We start from the raw sequence: 12,759 nt of genomic DNA, 5'->3' as shown, positions 1-12,759 counted from the left end.
TAAAATGCCTCCTCAACTTGCTGGCAATCTTCTCCGATCTTCGTACTTTCTTAAGTTTTATTTAATATTTGAGTATTAAATCTTTTTGCAAATAAGTTTGTGTTATATGCAGACAAGATAGAAAGATCCTTTTGTAACTTGGATAATAATTAGTTGCCATTTACAAAACTATCAGGTTCTACTTCAGCAAGAGTCTTCCAACTTTATTATCACAAACAACTTTTCAAGAGAATAGTTACAACGTTTTGTACGACTTGGGTTTATACTCTCTATGACTCCTGCAGAAAATATTTTGCAAATGTCTTTTAGTGATATTTGCGTCGTTAGCGATGCAGACGCTCTGAGCATAAAATCATGGCAATGGTCCTGCAGCAAGAGGTAGGTAGATAGTTTCTAAAGAATGAGATAGGTACATAATATAGAGATGTAGTTGGTGATAGATTCGCAAACGCGTTGTCTATATACGTCGTATATCTAACACTATTGATTATTTCTTCGCCTGTAACTTATCTGCATTTTACAATAAGTATTCAACGTTGTACGAAACACATGATAAAGCTCCATAACATTTCTGTGTATTAGAGTAGGTCAAGGAAGCGTGTGAGAAAAGGCACTATCAAAATATATTATTTTGTCTTTATTAACAACTTTCTGAAGTAAGTTACATGACGATTGTTGACAAAATAACAGTTATTTTTGTCTGTCTCGAACTTAATTAAAGAAATTTTATGTTTATTAGAGTTCACACATCTTTGTTTCTACTTTCACCTGTGAGAAAATAATTATGAAACACAATTTTGGAGTCCATGTTATTGTTAAAATTTCAAACAAATGTTGTTGGCTGATTCCTCTTTTCTCATTATTCTAGTAGCTCAACGTAAGTTCGTTACAATTTCCGCACAACTTAAGTAGCAATTGATAAGGTGGGCTCACGTTGTTACTATACTGAATTTATTGTCCGCACTGAAACTATCTTTAACCAGCGCCTGACTGGAATTTTTGGACCCTGTACCGGACTTCTAAATGAAACAGAAAGACTACTAATCATTATTTTATACAATTTGCTGGAGTTCATACGTAGAGTAGCCAATTTTCTTGGCAAATAGATTAATAAATCTGTATGAGCGTTGAATACTTCAAAAGCGAATGGATAACAAAGATTAATCCTAATAATATTAAAAGGGACATTAATCTGTGTTTTAGAGTATCTAATGGAAAAATTATAGTTGATTTATTATCTAATCTATAAAGTATTATATAAAGTGGACCTATTTAACTAATCTACAGAATATAAGAAAGATAACTAGCTAATGTTATAACTAATACTATTCATTTATTATGTCTGTATTCTATATTTATATTAGTTTTTTTCGTACAGATATAACTACCGCGCCAATACATTTTAAGGAAACGTGAAGCTTTCAACTAAGCAATCGTTTCTGGTAAAACAGACAATTAATAAAAAACCATTTGAAAAAAGAAGTAAACAATAAGTCAGTCATGAAACCGTTCGAGGGCCACCACTCTAGGAAGTAGAGCTTGATTCCAATAAATACAATCACGTATATGACGCAGCCTTCAATCTGTTCCTTGAACGTTATATTAAAATGTAACTGCATTTAATGCAGAACCAGTTATATGTATACGACAGTCTAAATCTTAAGGACGGACTGCATTCGTTACTTCGTTAGTAAACTTAAGTGATATGAACCTTATGGAGGTTGAAGTTAATTTGATTCTCGAAAGACGCTGATCGCAGTACCGCGCACGCTGTCACGCCTGTTGCTCGTGCCCGCTTACGACTCATTTTAAAACATTAACTTTATATCGTCAAATATAATATAAAATAAAAAAAAATATCTAGTTATTAAATATCCAGAATAAATTTTGATATTTTAATAAAATTGTGTTAGTTGCCAAGTTATCATGGGTACGGAATTCCCTTTCGAAATCAAAGATGTAGAACCGGAGCAAACCAAAAAGTTGTTGGAATACTTTAAAGGTAAGTTAATTTATATGTAAGTATTACACTGTCTGGTTAGTTATTTATAATGCTTATATCTTGATAAAATCTATAGTAATATTATAAAGCTGTCTTAAATAATAACTGAACTATCATAATTGTTTAATTAAACAATAAAAGCTACTTTTTACATACGATTTAATGAACTAAATTAACGTTAATTTCGTCTAGTTATAACTTAATCGTGTATTATCTTCTCTTAAATGGAATGAAGCAAGATAATTTAATACCATTCCACATGAATACGACAAAGATGAAAGTGTCTACGTGATCTGTTTACTATCATAACAATGTTACTTGCTATTCAGAATGACTAACTTATAACAAAGTAAGCAAATGTAATTATTCAATATCGTATTATTTATTCATAACGTTTACCTTTCGTATAAATACCGACAGGTAAGGTAATATAAGCTGTTGCAGTTCTATCTATAGCAATTTAATTTATATCCCTATACCTATATTTATTTTACTTAAGTCTACTGTTAGATCTAACGCTACCTCTCGTATTATAAACGACTACAGTTTTTATTTGAAATTTATATATTTGCGCAAATAAAGAATATTGTTATTATACATATGCACAGCTACATGTTATTCTAAAAATATTAACAACTTAATATTTTATATTACATTTATACACAGAAATAACAGTTACATAATATACATAGGTAAATAGGCCTAACAAATATATCGCATAAATACTTTTACTTTAATTTGATTTAAACATAAAATATAAATTAAAATTATACGATTACATAGAAAGAAATAGGAGTCGTGACTCAATATTGATACGTAAGTATATTGTAAGTACCATAACTTGTATATTAAATTATGCAGCGATGCGTTATTTAATTATTTATGAGTAAACACAAACACATAGTGAACTCTACTATCAACGATAGTCAAGTTGAACTTTTATTATTTGTTTTGTATGTATAGATAAAACAATTGACTACACAGGCGTGATTCTGGTATAACTTATCAGTCAATGACCTATACAATACAAACGTAAATAGGTTAAAGATTGTTCTGTCAACATTGATTGTATTCGGCATCTGAGCAACAACTTTGATATGATAGTTTAGAAGTGATTTTTGTTACCCAGATGTATTTTTTATATCGTCACCCCTAGTTTTATTAGTACTACTTTTGAATTGTTGAATTAACTGTTGGAAAAAATACAGTCAAACTTTGCCAAGCTCAGAAATGACACCTGAGACTTAACCATGACTATGACTACATAGTCATGGTTGAGTCGTGTTGAGTTTTCATGTGGGAATCGAACACACGATCTCCCGACGCAATGGTATTGGCGAGGCGACCTAAACCACTGCGCCACGCAGACAGTCGAACTGATTTTATTCCGTATGAAAATTTAATCCATGACAGAGCAACCATTGCAACGCATGAGATACGTAAAATTTATCGCTAGCCGTCGATATATCGTTACTGCAACAATTAATTTAAAATAGGTATTAACCATAGTTAACAAAACTGGTTTAAATAATAACACAGAGTTATTTTTATACATCAAACAAGAATTATAAGTTGATTTGCGGAAATAGATAGCAAGGCCAGTCAAATCAGTTTCTCTTCACATCATGGTTCCTTTTAACGGCAGTTGTAATTAATTTTCCAAGGTCCCACACGTTTATTTGGACGAAGTAAACTAGGTTCGTACTAGGAAAACTGTACGATCGATTTTTCAATTTCCTATATTTTTTACAGACAATTTTTTCACGTAATTCCGTAACACCATTCAGCGGCCAACTGTGTTAATTTTTAGGATGTCAGATGTCGGTTCAAATTTCGCTTAGGTTTTGCTAAAACCGAAGTAGAACGCATCAAGCACTATAGTCATATCTAAGACCAACGAGCCTGCGTCTGACTGGATTGTACCTCTAGTATTGGTACCCCCGTAATGTTATTGATCGTTAATAACGGCTCCTATTGTGTACTTCAAAATTAAAGATATCTATAAGCGATTATGTAATCAAAAGGTTAAATAAGGTAGTAGGCAGGCGGGCATTTGTAGCTCATGAATGGGTGAATAGGCACTTCCTGACGCATTCCAACTTTCTTCATGTAAACTAAATAGGTACTAACTGAATGATATCTTACTCACATCTTTTCAGGCGAGTTCAATGGCTTTGTCCAGGTCGGCCCCAAGAAATATTTCTTCCCACAGAAGTACAGACAGGAAGCGGCAAACATCTACAACATGCCAGTAAGACCTTCAGATGTTTTTGTTACCAGTTACCCGCGCTCAGGTACGGATTTATTTAGCGTCTAGTAGAAGAGTTGCTTAGTGTGGTATTATCTACTTAATAATATTATTATGTTATTTGATGGTGGTTACAGGCACCACTTGGACACAAGAACTGGTGTGGATGGTAGCCAATGACTTAGATTATGAAAAATCTAACGCTATACCCTTGACCGAACGCTACCCGTTCTTGGAGTAAGTACTTTTTATATAAAAATAATATTTAAATACGTCTGACAATTAAATTAACGTAGGTACACGTATTGTGTATGTCAGTGATTCTCACTTTTTACCTCATTTCATTTTGCCTGAGAAATAAATCGTATTGTTAAAATTCGGTTAATTACGTACACAGGTAGAATCTTACTTACATTTTAAATTCACGTTGCAGATTTTCCATTTGCGTTCATCCAATGAACAAAGAGAAGTTCATAGAAGAAAATAGTCACTCTGAGGAGAAGCTGAAGACCCTTGAGTTTGTCTGTCAGCCGGGGACCGAGCAGCTCGCTAACACCCCTTCTCCGCGATTCATCAAGTCCCACATGCCGCTCTCGCTCTTACCCCCCACACTGCTCGATACAGCCAAGATGATATATGTAGCGAGAGATCCAAGAGATGTCGCAGTCTCCTTCTACCATCTCAATAGACTCATGAGAACGCAGGGTTATAACGGCGATTTCAAGACCTACTGGGATTTCTTTGTGAAAGATTTGCGTAAGTTCACCTACCTATTAAGAAATGATGACATGGCAAATTAAATTATAAAACAGAAAACTCAGGATAGGACTGTACTGTACGACCACTCCTGTGTAGCAAAACTATTGATTAATGTTTTTGTTTTAAAGACCATTGGACGCCCTTCTTCGAGCACCTGAAAGAAGCTTGGGAAAAGAGAGACCATCCCAATATGCTTTTCTTGTTCTACGAAGAACTTTCCAAGGTGATACTCTCAGGAAATATGGCATGACAATTTGAGTTAACTAATATTTTGAGCAAAATGAGAATAAAAATATCTGTTTTAGGATTTGAAAGCATCGGTGCATAGAGTGACTAAGTTCTTTGGCAAAGAATTCTCAGACGAGGAAATAGAACGTTTGTGCGATCACCTCAGTATTGACAATTTTAAGAATAATAAGTCTGTCAACTACGACGTCATGAAAGAACTCGGCATTCAATTGACGGGAGAACAATCTTTTATTAGAAAGGGTAAGTTTTAGCTGAAGTTCTGTTAAACGAATCATTTCTCACTTTAAAAACGATGCCAATTTATAACAATGTATTTACTTATTACACTCAAGGCAAGGCTGGTGGTTGGCGCGACTACTTCGACGAGGAGATGACACAACAAGCTGAACAATGGATCGCTGACAATCTGCGAGATACTGATCTGCGATTCCCACACTTGGACCTTTAGATTAAGAATTATTTGTAGAAAGAAAAGAACATAAAAGGGTGATAAACATTTATTTCAGTAATATACTATGTTCCAGTTTTCTTTGTAACACCATATTTTAAGTATACATGGATATTGAAAATTTTATAAGCATTAGCAATAAGTAAACAATGTTATTTATTCCAATCGTGTTTCAATATCGAACTCACTGTAACCGGTGTAGTAAATTTACTCATAAATAAAACAATTTCTCAGTCCTTCCTCACATTTTTATTTAAATAATACGGTTATACAAAGAAAATAAATTAAAAGCCAGATTTAATCAATCATTCGTTGGTAATATAAAATTCTAAAACAGACTTATAATCATTATAATGGATAATAACCGTTTAAAGCCGGAGCGGGGCGAGCCCGCGGCCGGCCGGGTGCCGGGCGGTCGCGCGCCCGCTCGTCTCCGCGACAACGAATCGGCAACGTACACGTCTATAAAAAGCGACTCTATAATATAAAACTGGGAGCTCGGTCCCGCACCTAACGACTCGCCGCCTCGAGCGACGTTAAAACTATCATACACTTATAGAAAATCACAAAATTCAAGCGGAAATAATAGGAATCGGAATCGAGTGTGTCGCCTACGCGATGACGTCGGGCAGCAGCGCATTGTCGGCGGCGGGCGGGCTCGGCGGCGGCTTGCTCAGCGCCGCGTCGCCGTTGGCCAGCCCGTTGACCACCGCCTCCTTCTTCGACTCCAGGGACCTCTTCGGGACCGCCTTCTTCACGCCCAGCGCCGCCGTCTGCGATTATACCGATTATACTATATTAGTTAATAGTCATTGTTGATTCATATTATGTGAATTTCTCGGCTTCCTTAATAAGAAGTGATAGCAATAGAAAATTAAAAATAAAAAAAAAGGTTAGGTGAGAAGATCCAGAGTATCTAAGAGCGAAACTTAATCATAACCAATTCAGTGCCAACGATTAGAGATTTTTTTTTATAACAACCCTAAAAATAATAAAGTCAAGTTTTTATACCTTGGATGGGGCTGTCCTGGGCGGAGCGGCCTTGGCTGTGATACGTTTGTTGGCGAGATCTTTGCTCTGTTTGTCCAATGGAGCCGCCGCTCGCGGCAACGGTTTCGGGGCGCTCGGTCTGGTGATACATAACGCAAAAATGAATAAAGATTTTTTCAAGTATTTTCTCCTATTAAAATATAAACATGAAGTAAAAATAGAGATGTGCCCTAATAAAACTCACTTAGTAATAGGCGCAGGTGTCGCGGCGGGCGCTCGTGGCGTGGGGCGAGGCGCGGGGCGGGCGGCGGCTGCGGGGCGCGCCGCCGGTCGCGCCGGGGCCTTCGCGTCCTTGGCGTCCTTGACGTCACCGTTGGTGAGGGGCTTTCGCTCCGCCGGCTTCGGCTGCGGTCGGGCGGCGGCGGGCGCGGGGCGCGGGGCGGGCCGTGCCGCCGCCGGCTTGGCCGCCGCGTCCGGGCGCGAGGCGGCCGTCCGGGCGCTGGCGGGCGCGCCGGCCTTGGGAGCGGCGCGGGCCGCGGGAGCCGCGCGCGCCGTAGCGGTCGCGGAGCGGGCGGTGGCGGGAACCTCGCGGGCGGGCTTCGGGGCCGCGGCGCTGGGCTTGGCGGGGGAAGGACGAGCGGGGGCGGGCGCGCGGGCCGGGGTCGCGGGCTTCGCGGCCGGCGTGGTGCGCGCGGCGGGCGTGGCGCTCTTCGCGGCCGGGGTCGAGGCCTTCGAGGCGGCGCTGGGGGTGCGCGCGGCGGGCGTCGTCCTCGTCGCCGAGGAGGGCGCCTTGGTGGCGGGCGTGGTGGTCTTGGCGGCCGTGGGCGTGCGGGGCGCGGGGGCGGCGGAGGTGGGCCTCTTCGACGCCGCGGTGGCGGTCGGAGTTCGAGCGGCCGTCGTCGATTTCGGGGCCGATTTAGGAGTGCGCGCGTCCGGTTTCGCCGTCGGTGTGGTCGGTGATTTTTTCGACGCGGTCGTCGTTTTCTTGGCGGCTACGGCGGCCACCCCGGCGGCCGCGCCCGCTGCCGCGACGGCGGCCACCGCGACCCCCACTGCGACCTCGGCGCCTTGTGGCGTCGCGTCCGCCGCGATGGGCGTGTCGCTGAGAGGCGCCACGTCGAGAGCCGGCGCCGTCGGTTCGACCGCAGGGGTGGGCGGAGGGGTCGTCGCCGCCGGCGGATGCACCGCTTCTTCCAATTGTATTTCGCTGGTGACGGGCACGCAGATCTCCTGCGCCCGAGACTCCGGAATTCCGATATCGACGTCGGTGACGAGCTCGACTCTCGACTGCACCGGCTCCTCGGGCACCAGGTCGGGCGCGGGCGCGGCCACGGCGGCGGGCGAGGGCACGCGCTCGGGCTCCAGCGGCGTGAGGCGCGCCTGCAGCTCGGCGGGGCTGGCGGCGCGCGCTTCGTCGGCGGGCGACGGCGAGCGCGGCGCGGTGAGGGGCGCCGCCGTCTCTTCCACGGCACTCTGTTCCAGGACCGGCTCGGAAACCTCTTCTTTTACTTCCACCGACGGGGCGGGCTCCGCCGGTACGGGGGACTCCACCGGAGCGACGGTTTCGACCGGTTCGAAGGTGTCCAACAGAGGCTCGGCGGGCTCGGCAGGCGCGACGGACGCCGGTTCCTCTGCGGGCAGTGGCGATTCTCTCGGTAAAGGCACGTCCGCGGGTAACGGTGACGCCGCAGGGGGAGCTGGCGATGGTACGGGACTGACGGCGGCGGGTTCCGTCGGCGACGGCGCCTCCAGTAGATTAATTTCGTCAGACCTGATCGGCTCGGTTTCGACGGGTAAAGGTGACTCGCTAGGTTTGTCGGACTCTGCGGGTATCGGAGATTCCACCGGCATTTGAACTTCGGTCGGAAGCGGGGATTCGGCCGGAAGCGGAGAATGTCTAGGCAGTGATGCGTCTGTAGGTAGCGGAGACTCTACCGGCAGGGGGGACTCGCGGAGTAGCTCGGACTCGACGGGTGCCGGAGACAGTGTCACCTGAGGCACGGGGGACTCGGCCGGTAATGTCTCAGTCGAAGCCTGTGCCAGTATCTCAGCTTCAGAGGGAAGCGGAGACATGGGCTGGACTGGTTCACTCGGTAGAGGTGATTCCTTGGGCATTGGAGATGCACTGTCCGATGCGACCCCAGCGTGTAGCAACGACTCTTCTGGTTGGGGAGATTCACTAGGTAGCGATAGTTCAACCGGCAGTGGAGAGTCTCGAGGCAGCAAGTCGTCAACTGGCAACTGTGATTCTGTTGGTAATGGTGACTCGCTAGGTAGTGGAGACTCGGTCGGCAGCGGGGACTCGCCAGGAAGAAGAGCTTCAGCTGGCAGTGGTGATTTGGACAACAAAGGAGACTCAGCCATTAAATCATCCACAATGACATTAGAAATTTCTTCTGATACATGCTCAGTGTCTAGAATTATCACAGGTGTTTCAAGCTCTCCCTCATTTAAGTCGCAAACTGGTGTAGCTTCAACAGTATTATTTTCTTGAGCATCCAAATTCTGGTGAAGGTCCCCATTGTCTTGTACGATCTGTTCATCAACATGTGGCTCTGGTGTGACTGCCTCTTGTTTATTGTCTTCCTGCGGCGCGGGAGATACGGCTAACTGTTCATGGGATTCAGCTTGTGGGACATCGACAGGCACAGGAGAGGCTACTTGATCACATTCAACCATGTGGTGAGATTCAACTTCTTCATCTTCATCTCTCATAGTATCCATCATTAAGGGGGGCACTGTCTCAACACACGGTGAATCTTCTAGTTTACTCTCCATTTCGATGTCTTGTGATGTTTCATCTTGAGGAGTGAAAGGACGAACCTCTTTCTCACTCTCTGAGGGGTCTTGTATTTCATCATTTGTAAATCCTAATTCAGAGCTCTTGCCATCGGGTATTTCAGGTATTTGTTCAAATAGAAGTTTATGAGATTCTGGAGTGTCTGTTTGTAGCACTGTGTCTGGGATAATATTAGATTCAAATTCAATATTTGAGTAATTTTCAATATTGTTAGAACTAGTAACATTATAATCTACAAAGTTATCGCCCTGATCGAAGTTATCGATATTTTGTGGAGGAGCCTGCCGGTCATCGAACCTAATAATGTCATTGTTAGGTTCTTGAATGTCCCTGTCTGCTTCGAACAGATCTATGTGTTGTGAAGGGTTGACATTCTCCTTGTCATCCTCACACTCCCCGTTAGGTTGTATGTCTTCATCGTCACTGTCAGGTAAGGGCTGAACAGCATTGAGATCGACATGTGATTCATTTTTGGCGAGCCGTTCACATGTGTCGTCGTCCTTCTCCTGGTAGAAACTCATGCTCATTGGGTCTCTCTCCTTATTTTTCAGCCTTTCAAATAGTTCATCATTGCCTTCTACAGCAAAAGGATTAGTTTCTGTGTGTGTCTGGAATACCTGGAATGCATGTATATTAAATAAATACTAATGAAAATATAATTGTTTATTCAATGTTTAAGTGTGTAACACTGCAACTGTTTTTAAGTATTATTTTCCTCATGGGAAGGAAGAATAAACTTGAATGATGTCTTGGCTACAATACAATATTAATAATACTATTATAAAGATGAAATTAAACCCACTAAAATAAATATTTATCTTTGTTATATATAAATAACAACAGATTCTAATGTATTATTACTTAAAATTTCATTTTAATACAAATCTTACTTTACTATTTGAATTGCGAAAATATTTATATATTTAACTGATTTAGATAGCTAAAGTTATAATCTTATATAGCTGAGCATAATCTATAATCTTTTATTTTATTCTTAAAAGAATCATGTAAATGAATGCAAACACGAGAGCTAGTCATAGTATTATGTATATTGTCTTATGTAAAAACAAACAAACAAACCTGAATATTACAGAAGTCTGTTGTGTCTTTTTGTATTCTCTCGAAGTCTTGTATGAGGCCAGTATCCTTGACTTTCTCAGGTTCAATGCCAACATTGAATCCAAAGCCCAAACTGTCCATGTTGCACTTATCGTTACCATTCAAGTGTTCTTTAACGGCTTCGTCTAATGATACATTCTGTAATAAATATGAAATTATTTAGCAAACTCAACATGGTACACACAATTATTTTGTTATGAAGACTGAAAGAACAAAAAAAAATGTTGGCCAATCATGGGACTTTAACAATTAACAATTGGATAAATATCTTCACATGTAGCAACAATTAAGAACATCATCCCATAGGAATGAGTAAAATGAATGTTTGCCAAAATTAATAAAATGAAATATTAAGCTAAATGTTAAGTTGGTTTAAAATAATTTAGTCCCTACTTGATTGTGAAACCAGGATTACCTTCTCAAAGCACAGGATCATAGCTTACTTTAAACTTAACATAAATAACTTTTATCTAAAACAGCTAGTATTCATATAACATCTGGAAAATCTATCTTACTTCTTGCATTTTATATATTCAATTGTATATTCTTATTACTATCAATAATAAGGATTAACATACAATTATCAGAGCATAATATGAAAATATTCAAGAAGTAATTTTGCATATTATAAATTAAAATAACAAATCATAATTATTAATGGAGGTTAATAAACTTTTGACAAGTCACATGAGATAGCAATGATAAGAATATTAAATGTCTTAACTATGTTTAGAGTAAGGAGTAAGGAGGTTTCAAAAGCAGTTAGTTTTAGAAAGTAAATGGTAATAACCATTCCTGACTGGGTAAATACAAAAACTATGGCCTGTTGGCTTCTTGACATAATAAATAGAACACTCACATGATGGCCATTAAGCTGGTCGCAGTTATCCAAGTCTAATAATTCTGCTGGCCTCACAACAGCTTCGGTCTCAAACTGTGCTACATCGGGGAGCTCTATGTCATCCATGGGTAGGGGCTTGCGTGGTGACTCTGCAAGGAGTACGTCCGCACCCGCCACGCTGCCCGGCACGAACACCGGCGCGTCAGGGTTCAGTGGCGAACTGTTCATGTCAACTGAACTGCTTTCCCAAGCCGACTGAAATCACACAACACTATGTTCTTCAAATGTGCAAATAGAACAAGGAAACTAGACTCACGCTAGCCACCACTGACATAATCCATGTGGTATGCATAATTGTCTATATTTAGTCATTTGTATGATGCAAATTGAGTCACACTGATGAAGGTCATTGAAAAAATTCGCCTAAATACAAGGAAACCAACAACTAACCTACAAAACACATTTTTTTACTGGATAAGTGAAAGGGAATAATTTGATCTTGATATTTTTGAATGTAAGCATAGTATTCTCAGTACGCAATACGTTAAATAATTGAGTCACAGGCAGGTGTGTCAGGTACTCACATTATCCTGGCAGGGTGTCTCAGAGCGCGGCTGTTCGTCGGGCTCCTCGCTAGGATTGTGCTCCTCGCGCTCGCCCTCGCCTTTGTAGTAGTTCCACTCGTCTTCAGAGTCTTCACCGCTCTCAGCTACATTATCCACTAGCGCACCGTCAACATGGCCCTCCTCCACTGCACGTATCACAAAAACAAACACTTTATTTATGATCAAAACGACACGATATTATTATTTCCCTGAACACCTGGCTAACACGCAACGTTCACCCCTCCTCCCGCAATCAACGATATCAACAGGTGACACACCCTACTTGCAAATATCTCATTCGTTTGATTAGAGATGAAAAACATTAGGTTATAGAGATCCCGCAATAAATTACGAACGCCGGTGTTGTTTACGAGCGGCGTGCTAGCAACGATATTTTACCGGTCGCGATTTCAAACTTACGAGACATTCGCGGACGCCATTTCGAGAACGGCCAGCGAAGACACGCCCGAAATCGAACTTGGACAGTTTTGAGAAGGAGAGAACATACGATTGAACCTCCGGGAATCCTGCGCTCACCGACGTCGGAGGGATGCGCCTTCGGGCGAACCGTTCTATTTCCAGAACACCGCTCCGCATGAATCAACACAGAAATAACCTTTCACAAACTGTTCGGTATGTGAAAATAATCAACAACATTCGCTAAAAGCCACATACCGTGAACGGTAATTTCACTGCAC

At 41.9% G+C, this 12,759-nt stretch overlaps 2 protein-coding genes across 3 annotated transcripts in view; one reads left to right on the top strand and one right to left on the bottom strand.

The window, feature by feature from the left end:
• The first annotated feature begins 1,744 nt into the window (after positions 1-1,744).
• St4 (Sulfotransferase 4) lies at positions 1,745-5,871 on the top strand. The gene is made up of 7 exons (XM_076113741.1): positions 1,745-2,002; positions 4,162-4,296; positions 4,388-4,487; positions 4,684-5,006; positions 5,138-5,232; positions 5,315-5,498; positions 5,591-5,871. Exons 1-7 carry the CDS (start codon positions 1,927-1,929, stop codon positions 5,704-5,706), a joined length of 1,029 nt encoding a protein of 342 aa, XP_075969856.1. The 5' UTR covers positions 1,745-1,926; the 3' UTR covers positions 5,707-5,871.
• A 61-nt stretch (positions 5,872-5,932) lies between these two features.
• The window catches only part of LOC142972528 (uncharacterized), a 64,783-nt gene continuing 57,956 nt past the window's right edge, over positions 5,933-12,759 (bottom strand). For both annotated transcript variants that reach the window (XM_076113737.1, XM_076113738.1), the window contains 6 exons: positions 12,041-12,207; positions 11,475-11,711; positions 10,577-10,753; positions 6,941-10,113; positions 6,718-6,835; positions 5,933-6,479 (listed from right to left, as the gene is read on the bottom strand). In XM_076113737.1, coding sequence (XP_075969852.1) covers positions 6,318-6,479; positions 6,718-6,835; positions 6,941-10,113; positions 10,577-10,753; positions 11,475-11,711; positions 12,041-12,207 — 4,034 coding nt within the window. In that variant the 3' untranslated portion in view covers positions 5,933-6,317. The remainder of the gene's footprint in view (positions 6,480-6,717; positions 6,836-6,940; positions 10,114-10,576; positions 10,754-11,474; positions 11,712-12,040; positions 12,208-12,759) is intronic.

The sequence above is a fragment of the Anticarsia gemmatalis genome, chromosome 4 (assembly GCF_050436995.1).
Source record: "Anticarsia gemmatalis isolate Benzon Research Colony breed Stoneville strain chromosome 4, ilAntGemm2 primary, whole genome shotgun sequence".
NCBI classification, from domain to species: domain Eukaryota; kingdom Metazoa; phylum Arthropoda; class Insecta; order Lepidoptera; family Erebidae; genus Anticarsia; species Anticarsia gemmatalis.
The sequence above is the reverse complement of the archived record's forward strand: the minus strand, read 5'-3'. Positions and strand labels throughout refer to the sequence as shown.

Excerpts from the sequence above, each read along its gene's own strand:
- St4 (XM_076113741.1), top strand. The coding sequence starts at position 1,927 with ATGGGTACGGAATTCCCTTTCGAAATCAAAGATGTAGAACCGGAGCAA. Across the intron at positions 2,003-4,161 it reads GTTGTTGGAATACTTTAAAG|GCGAGTTCAATGGCTTTGTC; the intron begins GTAAGTTAATTT and ends ACATCTTTTCAG. Across the intron at positions 4,297-4,387 it reads TACCAGTTACCCGCGCTCAG|GCACCACTTGGACACAAGAA; the intron begins GTACGGATTTAT and ends TGGTGGTTACAG.